Below are 14,830 nucleotides of genomic sequence, written 5' to 3' on the forward strand. Positions count from 1 at the left end.
CAAGGAACAGACAGATAAACTTTCATTCCCACAGAAAGCCAAATAAAAACTTTACACCACAGAAGGTAAAGCATGACTTTCATCCAGGATTCAGAATCTGCTTCTTTTTAAAAATATAGATTTGCCTTGATTGTATGTACACACGGAATAAAACCCAACACTTTCAATCTACCTCAGAAAGATAGAAGAGTTCACAGTACTAGCATTCACCCTCAAAATTACCTGTAAGCACAAGTTCCCCCACACATACATATATATATATATATAAAAATAACTATATATATAAAGTATAAAAACAATATGGAAATAACTCCTTGAGCAAATGGAGGCACATTTTGTATCCCTCTCACAACACCATTTATGGGAAAATACAAATTTATCTGTGAAATTTTTCTCATTTAATTAGCAACTGACTGAACTGCCCTTGACACAGTGGTTTCCATTTTTCCTGCTGTTCATGAGCTGAAAGATTTGATCTTTTGAGAATCCACACAAAGCCCATCAACTCCAATATTCTTCCCCCTCGTCCATTAAACAGAAACCTTCACTCCAACATTTTTTAGCATCCATGTGTCTAAAATCATCACAACTTCAGCACTTAGCTTTAGGCAAGAAAGATACCGTAGTATTCCCTGAAATGAAGCTCCAGATCTGCCAAACCATCCAGGTGCCCCAGAATCTAAAAATCCTCTCCTGTGCTCACCGCAACCGTTATCCTGAAATAATCATTTCACTGCTAACCAACTTCACCGCTAGGAACAAACACAGGGAAACAAAGTTACAGCAAGATAAAAGATCAAAATAACATCAGGGTCTCTAGATCAAAACCAGAATGTGGGACTGAACTTGGAAATAAACCAAAAGCCTGAACAATTGATGGAGCAGGGGCTTAAAAAGTATCAAAGGAGCCAGTAGGCCATTTCGTGCCAACCGCAGACTCTGCACAAACTTCAAGGGAAACTCTATATACCCCAGAAGGCAAAGGGGACTGAAATTCAGTTGGGATTAGCTTTGCTTCTCCTGCTATAAATGGGCTTGCACACACAAAGTCAGGCAGATCCACCTAAGAGAATTCATAGTGGTGGAAAGAACAGAAAATCCACAGGTAGAAAAGTGACTGTTTCCCGGTGGTTGGAGCCCAGAATAATCAGCCTTATTCTGAGGACACATACACTTAAGTTTTTTCAGAGACAATGGCTATGAAGAACACTGTCATCACTTATATATATAGCCCTCACAATTTCCTTTTTGAAACATGGGCCACCTTTCCCAGGTGACCAGTTTGTTTTATCCATCACTCTGGCTCATCTCCTTAGACACTGAGCAAGGGGAGAGATCAGAGGGTTTGAATCATTTAGGACTCTTATGCTAATAGACAAAAACGAAGTACAAAACTGAGGAAAATTACATAAGGCAAATAACAGGTCTTTACTAGTGAAAATATATTTTGCCTTGAAGAGCTCCACAGCTTGCTTTTACTACTCCCATACAGAGGACAAATTAAATTGTTTCTCTGTCTCCACTAAAAGTAAGTGGCAGGTTTCAATTCAAATATGAGATGGTAATTTTCTGGCTTAGAAAAAGGTATTATTGCTGATCTCAAACCAAAAATGTTGTTGCAGACCAGGCATTTCTGGACGTTGTTCAAGAAACCATGGGGAAAACGCTGAAAATTACTACTGAAATTCATAGTTGTATAAATTATGAACTAGCAGTGAATACTAAAATTGTTTAAAACTAAAATCAAGTTGATCAGGGAATAAGATGTATGGTGAAACAGTTTAAATCACTACTAATCCAGTACTCTTACAAAGCCAGCAACATTCAATGACATCGAATCTTGAAGCATGCTCAAAGAGAAATGAAGCCCAACACAGCTCTCCTGGCACTCTCCAAAGGCCTTTGGAAGCTCATGTTTGAGAGACTCTGCATACTCCAGCCTTGACTCCCAGCCTGCCAAACCTGATCGCCTCTCCCCAACCCCCAAAAAAACCCCTGACTTGTATACTTAGTCTAGTTTTACAAGTTTTTTTACTATGTTACAGCATATTCTTCAAGGTGTGGAGTTAGTTGTACTGGGGTTTGAAGTCAACACTGAGAAGGAAATAAGCCTTCTTCAAAAAAATACACGAGCTATCTAAGCTAATTCAATATATTACGTTTACATAATTTTGAAGTTTACTGAATTTTAATCCCCTGGGATTTGTGGCTCCTCTTTTGGCCGCGATGGTTTAGCCCTGGCATGACATACTCCTGCTAATGTACAGATTATTGTATTAAAATCCTACACCACTCTGCAAGATAACTCATCACAAAACTACTGGGAATCATGCAGGCAGGAGGTGAGCACCCCCTAATGTGATAGATTTTCATTGCAAGCATTGACATCCAAGCCACACAGCACTAAAGATTTGAAGATACCCTGAAGAATTCTTTCTGCATAAGTACTACCACAGAAATAAGACAACCCTAATTTTAGAAAAATGTAATTTCTCTTCAGCACAAGACATATTTCCTTATCCAGTGGACAAAGCTGAAACCTAGAAATGTTGGAATGAAAATTTAGAAATCCCTCTATGACAGCAATCTTTCTGTAATTCAGAAGGGCCAGCACGGCATAATGTTGTATATCTACCTATTTCAACCACTGCCTTAATACATCCATGAAGAGAATATATAAGGGGAAGGGAAACAATAAGATGGGTAGCTGCACCTGGCTCTCTGTTCTTCTCTCCAGTACACAGAAAGAGCAGAGAAACAAGATCCAAGAGTTAATAACGTCAGTGTGTTCACTCAGAGCAGGCAGTGAGGCGTTTTCCCAAAGGAAGTTTAATGTGATATATTTTCTGTTTGGAACAATCGTAATTATTTTTCAGTAATTCTAGTTGACTAGCTATAAATAGGTTTTTCAGCTCAGTTTGACATAAAGAGAAACAGAAGAGTTGGAAGAGAAGCTTTCAAGACAAGCCCAGTAAAAACAGACTGTACAGAAAAGCAGTTCATTGTCTCAATTGTGCAGCTTTTGGCAGAATTGTCATAAGCCAACTGCAAACTTTACCCTTACAATCAACAACCGAAAAGGATTAAGGAAGACTGTAAGCCCCCATTAAATGGAATGAAGTAAAAAACTATGTTGTATTTCATTACTTCTATAATACAATTTTTTTGTCTCCAAATTTTTCTTCAAGAAATTTCTACTTAGACCAATTCACATGTCTAACTTTCCCTCCAAACAGGACAAATTATTTCACATCAATGACTCTTAAGCAATTTAAATTGGGAGAACATTCTTGTTGAAGGGGAAATAGTTATCTACTTTTTACCACTTTCTTACTATTACCTTATCAGGCTCTCTGGCACCAATGTTTTCAAAGAGAAGCAACTCTTCATTCTGTGAAAAGTATCATATCATAAAGCCTGTTGCTAATTTTGTTAGAAGGAGTAGCAGCAATGTAACATCTGTAATCCCCGGGCCAAGGGCAGGCCAATTATAGACACTCACTATGTACATACATAATGAAAAGATGGTCTTCTCCCCTAAGATTTTCAGTCAATGGCATTCAGCATGACTGATGGGACAGGCTCCATATGACAAGCCTATCCAGCCCACGTAACTTCAAGAGTATGTTCATGTACTTTGGCTGTGTGATGAGGCAGGAGCACAGACATTCCTCAGAAAGAAACTGGCAATGCACAAGCCCCCAGAACCTGCGCTGCCCATGTTTCCGAGGCTCTCCAGAAAGGTGACATGAATAATTTTGGAAGGCTGCATCTCCTTTTGTCGTTCAGTCATAGAGCCACAGGGATGCCAGTGTTACGGCCACTCGATGGATACACATTCAGCCACATGATTGTGAGGGACTACAGTGCCTCCAGGACAAGAGAGTAGCTGGGAGCAAGATGTCAGAACCATTTGAAATACCAGAAGGGCAATGACTAGACAGGTCTCCGCAGAAGAGGATCCTGGCATCGTTACAGATCATAAAATGAACATGAATCGCTGATGCTGCCTGTTGCAAAAACTGCCAAAGCCAGAATGACATACTGGGATACAAAACTAAGAGTGCAGCCAACAAGACACCTTAAAGTAATCGTCTCCTTGCAATGGCCACAGACATGTACAAAAAAGGCCGCTTTCAAGAGGAAATGGAAGAATTTGTTCTCTGTGTGCTTACTAGACATGACAAGAAGTAATAGGCTTAAACTGCAAAAAAGAAGATAGAGCTTAGATCTTACGAAAGTGTTAAAAATAATTAAACAGTAAATAAATAAGCAGAGGCGGTCATGAAATCTTCAATCTTGAAAGGTTTTAAGAAGAGGGTATGCAAAGATCTCATCTTGACTCAGGGATGACGACCTCTTGAGTTTCTTCCAGCCCTCAGATACCATGGTCCAGCCTATTCCTCATCTCTGCCTGGACTGCTCTCAGGAGATAGGGATTAGCAGGGAGGAGACTGAATAGGTTGCATAAATCACATATAAAACCACAATAATACCATGCCTCTGCCCACCTCTGGGATGCTCTCAGGAGAGAAGGCAGCAGGGAGATAGCAGTGGACTGAGTGAACTGTTCCAGAGGAGAAATCCAAACCGTCAAGTGATAAACTGGCCACCACTTACCTAACTAACAAAAATCAGTTTAAATTTATCAGCATAGCAAAGCACCAAATTGTGTTTGATATCTTCTAACAAAATATTCTGCAGTAAAATTTACAACGCTGGGGAGAAGGTAGGAGTGGAGCTCTTCACTACTAGGAAGAATATAAAATGAAAGACAGAAGTGAAGTACACAAAGAATGCTTTTATTAACTGCTGCTCAAAGCTGGACAACTGCTCTGATGGCATGCTGTAACCTACAGAGAAGGTAAGATACATAAGGACCCTTTTGCAGAAGGATAACACATCGCAAAGAAATGCAGGAAGCTCAGCAGCTTCGACTGTTACTGTGGCACTTACTGCAGGCTGATTTCCACTGTCAAGGTTATTTCTATCATTTTTAAAGATGAAGAATTTAAAAATAATTGGGTTTGTTTGTTTGCTTACTTACTTGCTTATACCAAACTTTCAAAAGAGCTGCTCTAAGGCATCCTTTATGAGGGTATTTTTAACTTGGATTTGTTTCCTATCTATGACCTTGAGCAAACTGTCCAGCAGCCAATAATCAATATACCAGACAAAACACTATAAACTCCAGAAGGTAACAAAAATCTCCCCCAACACGGACATCTGCTATTGCTACTGAACCAGAATATATTTCTGTATATATTCAGCTCTAACAGAAAAGAGCAAGATTGAACAAGAGAAGAAAACCCAAATGTTTTCTGACCCAGTAAAGAAAATAATGTGCTCCTGAACATGAGCTAAAATAAATTGAAATAAATCTTAGTCAAGAAGACTACTGCTAAATAGTCAGGGGAGACAGGGTCAAGTTCAAAGAACTTCAACAACAAAAGCGGGAGTCATCTATTTTGTTATGCGGCTTCCATTCACACAGTAAGGGCATCATTAAATGTAAGAAGAATATCAACGTTACCTTGAATGCAAGATGAAGAATTTGAATATAGTATTTAAACTATGCTCCCTTTTTTCAAGAATGATGTGTTGAGCCCTTTAAACGGGAGGAAAAATATCCCCAGTAGCAGCAGATAAATGCAGTAAGCCATATCAAGGCTCCAAATGCTGCTTGCAATTCTGTAACCAGTGAGAAGCACTAAGACATTCCTATGACACATGCCACAACAGTCCACAGAACATCTGCAGAAACCTATTGGTGTTATGTCACCTACCCTAACGTGTCCCCAAGAGCCATGTTTCTTAATCAGCTCACTGCTACTATTTGATGTAAACACATAGCCCTTCAGCAAGGTGCCTAGTGAATGCGCTTGTGAAGTGCCAAGTGAACGTTTATAACCAATCTGCTGGGAACTGGTTATAAACTCCAAGTATGGACTGGAGGTGTGGAAATAAAATCGGGAAATAACTCATCAGAACTGAGAGTAGATGGGGTAGGTGGAAAGTGAGGAGGAGGGGGCCTTAGACAAGCCCCTGCGTAGCATCATGGGGTGTGAGACGCGCTGCCGCTTCATTACACTGGGAGAACATCTGTGCATGGTGACAGGGGAAGGATGAAAGCAAAAATCTAAGGAGAAATAACAATATTCATTCAGTTAATCTCCTGTCATTGATTTTTTGAATACTTCTGCTCTGTACTTGGGAACAGCAGACATTTCTCTTAAGTCAGGCTATCTGCAAAGTCTGAATAGGAATAAGGGAGCTTAGACAGTGCTAGCTGCTCTTCCCGAGTCTGGAAAAGGTGGAGATCCTATTAGCCCCTCTGCAAAATACTAAGTAGGAGAATATCTCCCAAATGATGAACAATCTGGTAACTTACAGATGCTTTCATTTCAACAAAGCTGAATATTTCGAGACCTATTTATAAGATATACCATTCATTAAGGCATCACACACACACTCTCTTACTTATTTGTAGAGGGTAGTTGACATGTTAGTACATATTAGTTAGTCATTATGGTATTTCAAACAGATATGCAAATATTTTGGAAACAAAGGATAACTAGAAATCTACATTGCAAACCTTCTGAATTTTCATTTTGAACCCTGAAATTCAGGAGTCCTTGTTTGAAAACAATACAAACTCCACCATGTTCATGCCCACTTCTCTTTGGTGTTCCAAAAAGACCTGTAGAACTGGCTGATGTGCTCATTCTGTGTGTAGCTGTACACATACATGTACAGGAAGATAGGAAGCAAGAGAGACAGATGTGTAAAGTTTCTATATTTATTCATACTAAGAAATACAAATTCATCAACTGCTCGATACTCCATGTTCTCATCTTAAATCTTGAAAAAAGACATCAGACACCTCACAATCTATCAGTCAGAGAGCGGAGACAGTGAGACCCCCTTCTACATATTATTTTAACCAGACACAAGGAATACTGGCCTAAATTGGAACAGATATGCAAATCTATACAAGCACATGGCATTTTCACCTACACATAGACTTATCGATCAACTTTATCGAAGTTGCAATATGAAACAGGCTTTCATTTATTTTGGCTTGAAAACTACTTACATTTGACATCATGTCAAAATAAAAAGAACTAGATGAAAAGACTGATAGGTAATAAGGATAAAAAGTAAATTAAAAATCAGGAAAACAGCAAAATCATAAACATAAACACACAAATCACACACTTCCAAGGGAAAACAAGGAGGAGGGTAAAACTTCCCAAAGAAGCCTTCAACCAAGACCAGAGGAATAATTAGCAAGTTCATCAGTCCAGAAAGACAGCTACATACAGTTTGTGCTCATTAGTTGGAAGTTGCCATCTTGTCTTCCAAAAAGATGGATTTAACTATTCCATTTCACAGTGATCAATAAAAACGCACCAACTGGTTCATACCGTATTCCTCTGATGAAGATGAACACCAGCCTAATTTGCAAATCATAACCTAGAACATTAGTAAATCAAACTTGATGAAATTCAAGTGGAACAGACAAACCTCTCCTAGTTTTGTTTAGTTGTAACTACTTAAACGAAGTATTTACTATCATGTCTGCAGAGTAATTAGAAAGCTTTCTCCTCCGTTCAGTAGTCAATGTACTGTTAAAATGAAGATGATGTGGCTTCGTCTGAGTGCTCCACCAGCCTACTACTTCAGCGGGGTGAGACTTCATGGACTCTAGGAGAGATCAGCTTTCCTGTCAGCCCTTAAAGGGCCTTGGAAAAAAACACTGGCAACTTTCTCTGGTGTGATGAATACAAGGGAATTTTGGGCAAGCAATATTCCAGCCTCCCTTGTTTCTTTCATCCACTGCTGCAAATCACAGGCGTTGCCACACACATGTGGGACAAAATTCGCTATGGAGATACCACAGAAAAATGACATTGGGTGTAAAGCCACATTTTAAACCTAATAGGAAAACCTGCATGTGGCCAGTTTAGAGGAGTGCTAGATACAACACATTTTGACATTCCACGAGTCCTCTGCACCAGTTGAACCAAACACCCTTCTGGCCTTCAACTGTTTTCAGCCCCATCCAGAGCAGCCATGCTTTCTACTTTTGCTACAGATTTCAGCTGAAGAACTTTCCTCCTTTTGTCAATGTCTAGTCAAAATTGCTCTTCAGCTTCATTTGCAACCCACAGACTACTGCTGTGTCTTCCTTGTTTCTTTTTGTTTCTATCATAAAGACAGGATTATAAAAACACAATTACAGCAGCAGCAATATTATAAGAATTTGAAGATACAGGCTCCATTAAGTCTTACATGTACAAACATTTTCATTAATGAAAATAGGTTTCAGAACAATTTGCTCATTTTCACTTAATTGCTGGCTAATGGGGTCTCTTGGTGTGTCACTGTGTGTGTTCTGAGGCTTCTTTCTAAGGGAAAGATAATATAGTATTCTGAATTATCTTAGATAACCTCTCAGGACTGACAGTAAGAGACACCTTCTCATGGTAGTGTCTGATTTTTTGCAGTAGAGTGATTTGAACAAATGCCATGAAAATTCCCACTTACTCCCATTATTTACCACCAATTTTATGGCCAATTTCAATGCCTATTACAGCTCTCTAGTACTTTACCACAGCACAGACATCGTTCTTAGAAAGATGAGGGCAGAGGGGAAGAGGAAATATTCAGCTTGTAATGGTCACTAAGTGAGCAGAATAAGGGAATTCATGGAAGACTTATTGCAATGATTAAATACTTATTATCCAGTCAGATATACTCTGCAAACATCTTACTAAGGTTTAACTTTAACAACCTTGCTCAAGCTTACCTAATCACAAGCTTTTTCTTATGTACAAATATAAAACAGTTTCGTACCTGAAAGAAGGACGGACAAAAGTAACCAGCGTTTTTAAAGCACTTTTCAATATTGCTATTGTTTAAACGATACTCTACTAATTGTATTGTTTTTAGTTTAAATCCTATGCTTCAGAAGAAACTTTGAGGATAACTGAGTACAGAATAATTTGCAGTGGTTCAGTTTTGGACATGTGCAATGATCCTGTATATTCTCTCCTAGTAATGTACAAGACGGCAATATCATTATAAACCTACTAGTGACCATTTCAACAGTTATGCTTTATGAAATGGCACTATCTACACACTTGTTCTGATAAATCTGGGTAATCGATACCCAGAGGGTCAAAACAGTTCCTGACCCTCCGATGGTTAGAGTGAAAGACTCTCAGTGGTACAGTCTGAATATGCCATCATTATTTTAGTCTCTAACAATCACTTAAGCAAAAAGAAAAAGGGATTTTTTTTTCAGAGAAGAGTCTCCCTTTTGTAATCATATTTGCTTTTAATCATGAAACCATAATTTTGATGCTTTAAAGGCAGAGACAATAATTTCTACTGCTTCTGACACAACTTATTTGGAATTCAGAACGACGAGGAAGGCAATTAACTGACATTTTTCTACATAATAATATAAGTTAGGGCTCTAAGGCTTTGTCTACCCTAGGGAAATTTAGACGAGTTTCTTACTGTTGCTGACACTGGCTTGGCCAAGGCACTGTTAGGAATATGCAAGGTCTAATGCAGACAAACTCAGCAGCCTCAAAAATTGCTGTCAGCAATTCAGGCTTTCCTGGAACAGAACAGGAATAGCATTCACAGGTATGAGTATAACTACACAAGTAATCCAAAAACTCATGGGTAACACTCACTCCCTCTTCAAAGGAAATTTATTACAAGCCTATTGCCTAACCAAAAATATTCCCAAATAATGTCACCATCCTTCCTTAATTCTTTTACTTTTTTAAAGCCTCTGTTTCTTTAGAAGATATTTAACTTTGAATAGTCTACTACTGAAATATTTCTTAAAATTAAGAATTCTTTAAGATGTTACTTTTGAATAAAACCAGGAAGTTGAATACTTAAATTATGTTCTGAGAATGTAATTTTTTATCAGCATTTCTGTAGAATAAACCCTAAAAGATGCTTTATAATATGACTTCCTCACAAAACGAATCTGATTCTTTGGTGCCTATCATCGCACTTGCACAATATTTAAAAGCTACTCCTCCACCTGAATGGCGCTTTTAAATGAAACTTTTTCTATTTAAAAAATAAATCATTAAAACATTGCTGGAAGGAATATGGTTACAAATGAGGATATTGGCAGAAATCCAATGTTATTGGGAAGGTAGGATATTCACACTAGTCCTGCTGCCAGTGGTGATTAATTAAAAGCCGTTAGATACCTGAAGCCCTAACAGTTCATTCAATATGATTCCCACTGCAGGAATGACCTGCTTTCACTGACAAGATATTTATGCAGGCAAAAAAAAAAAAAGAAAAGGGAAATCACGATAGCAAAGCTCAAAGACACAAAGATATAAATGTTCATGTTTTATTTACCGTCCCAGCTTTTAGTCTGGTGGTTTGTGTACCAGGAGAGGTGATTTCTGTCTCCACAGTATAGTTAATCAAGAAATTTACACAAATCAGATGGCAGAACTGCAAAGATCTGAGGCTAAAACCCCTGTGACCATGGAGTAACAGAGAGGTAATGGAAGAGCAAATGAATGCGGAGAATGTGGAGGATGGCAATTGAAAAGATGGAGGAATGATGAAAATGCAAAGTGGTGAGAGCAAAAAAAAACCACTGCAACCCTTCACAAGTTTATCTGTTGGTGTTACAGATTTTGTTTGCAGCAGATGCTTCAATTTCCTTGCGAACAGTGCGGAATTTGGCAATTATGAATGAAAGACATCTTCCCATAAGCATGAAGGATTTGAAATTATTTGCAATTTTTACATTTGTCTGAAGCAGTTTAAATCCTAAATTATACAAGAGAACATCCTCAACAAAGTCCTGTTCCTATGATATGCACACAGAGAGATAAATCTTTCCCCTGTCAGTCACACATCCTACTGACACCTGCTCTCCAGATGTTGGATGAGCATCATGTTGCATACTAAATAACTATCATCTTGCCTATTAATGTATTTTCACATACATAACACAAAATCAGATTCTGAGAGCTTTCTATGTAACTGACAGAAATTCAGGATTAATAAGACATCATCTTTAGCGAGGCAAGCCTATACAATCATCAGATTACACTGAAGTCAAACCAGAATCAAGAAAAACAACCCCAAAACACCCACCTTACAGTCCGTGTGCTAAGGAAAAGCTAATAGGTGCCATAGCATCATAGTCCTGAAATTTCTCTCTAAAATAATCTGTGATGCTCTATAAAACCATTATGTAGTTCTATTTCATATAAAACTGATAATATGAACCACAAGGAGCAATCTAGGTATCAGGACACCCCACCCGCCCCCACCTCCCCAACTGTATGTAAAAATAAAGCACATCAGTGTTGTAGTGGTTTTTGGCTCTTGGGTCAGAGATCTATGTTTGTAGCAATCAGGTTGTGAACACATACAGTTGAGCTACAGAAAGATTCAAAATCCAAGTAACAAAAAGTCAACCAAAGATCACATTTGTGAGAATTTATACTGCTTTATATACCTACCCCTGAATAAAGTCTCCTATTTTCAGCTGTTTAACTAAATTTTAAAAAAACCAATCAAACCAAGTCAAAATAGGACTCTCTTCAGCCACTAAAAATGGATCATCAGTCAGAACCAAACCCAGATTATGTGAATCAGACATTTTTTACCTATTTTGTTATGTATTGCTTTGCGAATACATATTAATTTGGTTAATATGACACAATCTTAGCTTCTTTCTGCAAATCTTTGGAAGTGACTTGAATAGGCACTAAATATGCATGGTCTTTAAACATCAGGCAAAGGGAGCAAAGGATAACTTCAGTTGTACAGAACATGTTCTTGAGTCTAAGGAAATAAGTTCAATACAGCACACTGGTAAAGAGGTCACAGCTGCACATTTACTCCACTTACTTGTGTAGATAATCTTGTTTCTAGAACAAGAATACAATTGCTACTCCACTTTAAAAGCACATTTTACCTTGATTCAAATTTTCATTCATGGAGGCAAGCTAAAAAACGCTTTAGAGTTAGCATAATAAATTTTGGATTAAATTTATGCAGACTAAGTCACTTGTATCCCCACAAACATGAGTTTCCTAAGCATTCAATGCTTATGAATCAGATTTTCTCAAAACAAGTTCTTCCTCAAAGTACTTCCAGTATAAAATAGATAAATAAAGTATTAGATAAATATTATCTCACACAGAGTGAGGAACTCCTCTAAGGCCTCACTGGAAGTAAATAAATTGTATACCTCAACTATTTTCAACTATACCACTACTAGTTTAATACCTGTTATGTGATATTCATTTAGTAAAAACCTCAATGGCCTCTCCTTTAGAGAATACCAGCCACAGAGACCTACCTGTCATTTGTTTTGCGTGAGAATTTTGGAGAGGAAGGTCTTGTTGAAACCCTTCAGCACACGTGCACTGAAGTCCCACAGGGCTACAGCACACTTCTTCTCCCTGAGCCTTGTCTTTGACAGGGAGAAAGGATGACACAAGGGTTCACCCACCCTGGTGTTTTGCTTGCCCTTCTTAGCATCCCGTGTATATGTCTTGGGACCATCCCGAACTGACAGGGCTTGAAGACTTCCAGTCTGAGGCCAAGACCCTGCTCTCCCTGCCCTGAAACAACTGGTAGATGGCACCTGAGAGAAAAATGCAATGGCTTTTAGCTAAGGCGCTGGGTGGACTCAGGAAAACTGGATGCAATTCCTGGCTTTGCAATGGATCGTCTTCACGACCCTGGGCCTTGGTGCCTTGGTACAAAACCTCCTGCCCCACGCAAAATTGTTTTGAGACTGTATCTGTTAATATTTGACGGACGCTGTGCTAGGGCTCTACTTCAATGGGTACACAGTGTGGGAAGCAGGTCAGAGCTCAGATGATGTTTGAGAGTAGAGCTATATATCATGCCGATGAACCGCAGTTTCTATCTTCTTTCACATCATCTTTTATACCTCGGGCAATCACTTCATGCATTTAGTATTTCTATTACTGGTATTACATGACTATTTGCACAAAATTTGTCCCTGACATTATAGAAGATAAAGCTATCACGGTTTTATTGATTGAGCAGAGATATCTACATATGTTTTCCATTACTATTATGCCATGCAGGTTGAGGAACTGACATATTTAACTATGTAGAAATGGAGAAATACAGAAAAAGAGAACAGGGAGACAAGATGACTCAGCCAAACCTGCAGCCCTACAGATTTCTAAATATCCTATAATCTTTAAAGTTTCTGTGACAGAACCAAGCTCTCTGGCTATCACTTCAGTACTTTAACTTGAACATAATCCTTGGCAGAATGCATTCAACAAACTGGAGCTACATGTATCATGTTGACACATATCACGCAGATATTAATACACAAATGCAGGAAGAAAATACACCTTCATTTTGACAAGGAAACACAAAATTTTAGCTAGTATACAGAAAAGCACACTAAGCAATGATTAATGAGCATTTGTCTAATGAAGGGGCTTCTAGTAGTAGAATGAGGCCTCCATGCCTAATTAGCAAATATTAATCTGCTTTAATAATCAACCTTAAGAAAAATTATTATATAAAATAATGTCTTAGAAAAATTAAAGTGAATGCTACCCACAGACTGTACAAAAGATTTTTTGGTAATCATATGCTGCTGACAATTCATCAGATTTAACAAGGTAGAGCAAAAGCAGAACTGACCTCCCGAGGACAGATGATTCTCTTGGGACGCGGTGCCTCTTGTTGCAATTGATACACTGTCAAACACAAAAATGTACAGATCGTTAGAAGACGGCTACATGCACAAACTTTTATTCAGATGAGTCTTTTTAGCCAGAGGCTGCAGAGAAAAATGCAAATGTAAAAAAAAAGACAGCAAACGGAGGTATTTCAGTGTATCTAAGTCATTTATATGAAAATCAGCTGCTGACCTGCAAACTAACTGAAGTGATCATTGTTTTAACTTTTAGAAGTATTATCTCATTTTGTACTTGTTATTACATTTCTATACCAGGGAAGACTAGCTAGAAAGATTTATTAGGTGTATCTCAGGATAAAATCTCACTTTTGCATATACCATGCTCTAACAACTCAAGCACAGATTGCTTACCACCAACACCAGTGGTTTTTTGGATAGGCCAAGAAAAAGTTCAGCACGTTCAAAAGGGTTCACCACAATCTCATAATTTATTTCAAGATTTGCTGGCAATTACTGACGAGCAAGCAAACATTCCTTTCAGAGCAATTACGCCCGATTCAAATGGCCCTGGATCAATTTTGCGAATCTTCTGAAGGCTGGAGGAGAGAGACCTGAGGCTAGGGGTAGTTGCTGAACCCTGGCCCCCGGCCTCTTCACCGCATGTATTTAATGAGATCCTCTCCTTCCTTTCCACTCCAGAGTCGTGAGAAGAAGCTGACATGCAATGACAGTAATCAATTCCAGTGCAGACAGACTGTCTCTCCATAACTCCAGTAAAAATCCCAGAGGTTTGGATTGCCTCCCTCGAGAATGGCCTTCTGTATGCTGACCTTCTTGTATTTGGAAAGATCATGTCGTGTCTATGAATTTCTTTAAAAGGCCGAGTTTCTAGGACAGGGCTCTTCATAATGCTTGTGAAGCTCGGAATTATGCCCCGAAAGGTGGTAGATTATGGGAGGAATATAAATGCCTGTAGGTTTGACAAACACAGAAGCCCTGTTGCAAAAAGTGAATTGAAATGGTAGGTGCTACTATTCAGCACCTTCTCCCACCTTCTGCACCTTCTCTTTAAATGGGGTTAGGAGCCATGAAATCTGAGAAGTGGGGAAGTCCTCGGCTTGC

At 38.6% G+C, this 14,830-nt stretch overlaps 1 protein-coding gene across 1 annotated transcript in view; it reads right to left on the minus strand.

Moving 5' to 3' along the window:
• Positions 1 to 14,830, minus strand: part of CHN2 (chimerin 2) — a 165,131-nt gene that overhangs the window by 76,801 nt on the left and 73,500 nt on the right. Inside the window, exon 3 of the mRNA XM_087772315.1 lies at positions 13,711 to 13,766. Within this exon, the coding sequence (XP_087628441.1) occupies positions 13,711 to 13,766 (56 nt within the window). The remainder of the gene's footprint in view (positions 1 to 13,710; positions 13,767 to 14,830) is intronic.

Source organism: Nipponia nippon, unplaced genomic scaffold (assembly GCF_047370975.1).
Source record: "Nipponia nippon isolate SJK-2023a ecotype South Korea unplaced genomic scaffold, ASM4737097v1 scaffold_1, whole genome shotgun sequence".
Taxonomy (NCBI): domain Eukaryota; kingdom Metazoa; phylum Chordata; class Aves; order Pelecaniformes; family Threskiornithidae; genus Nipponia; species Nipponia nippon.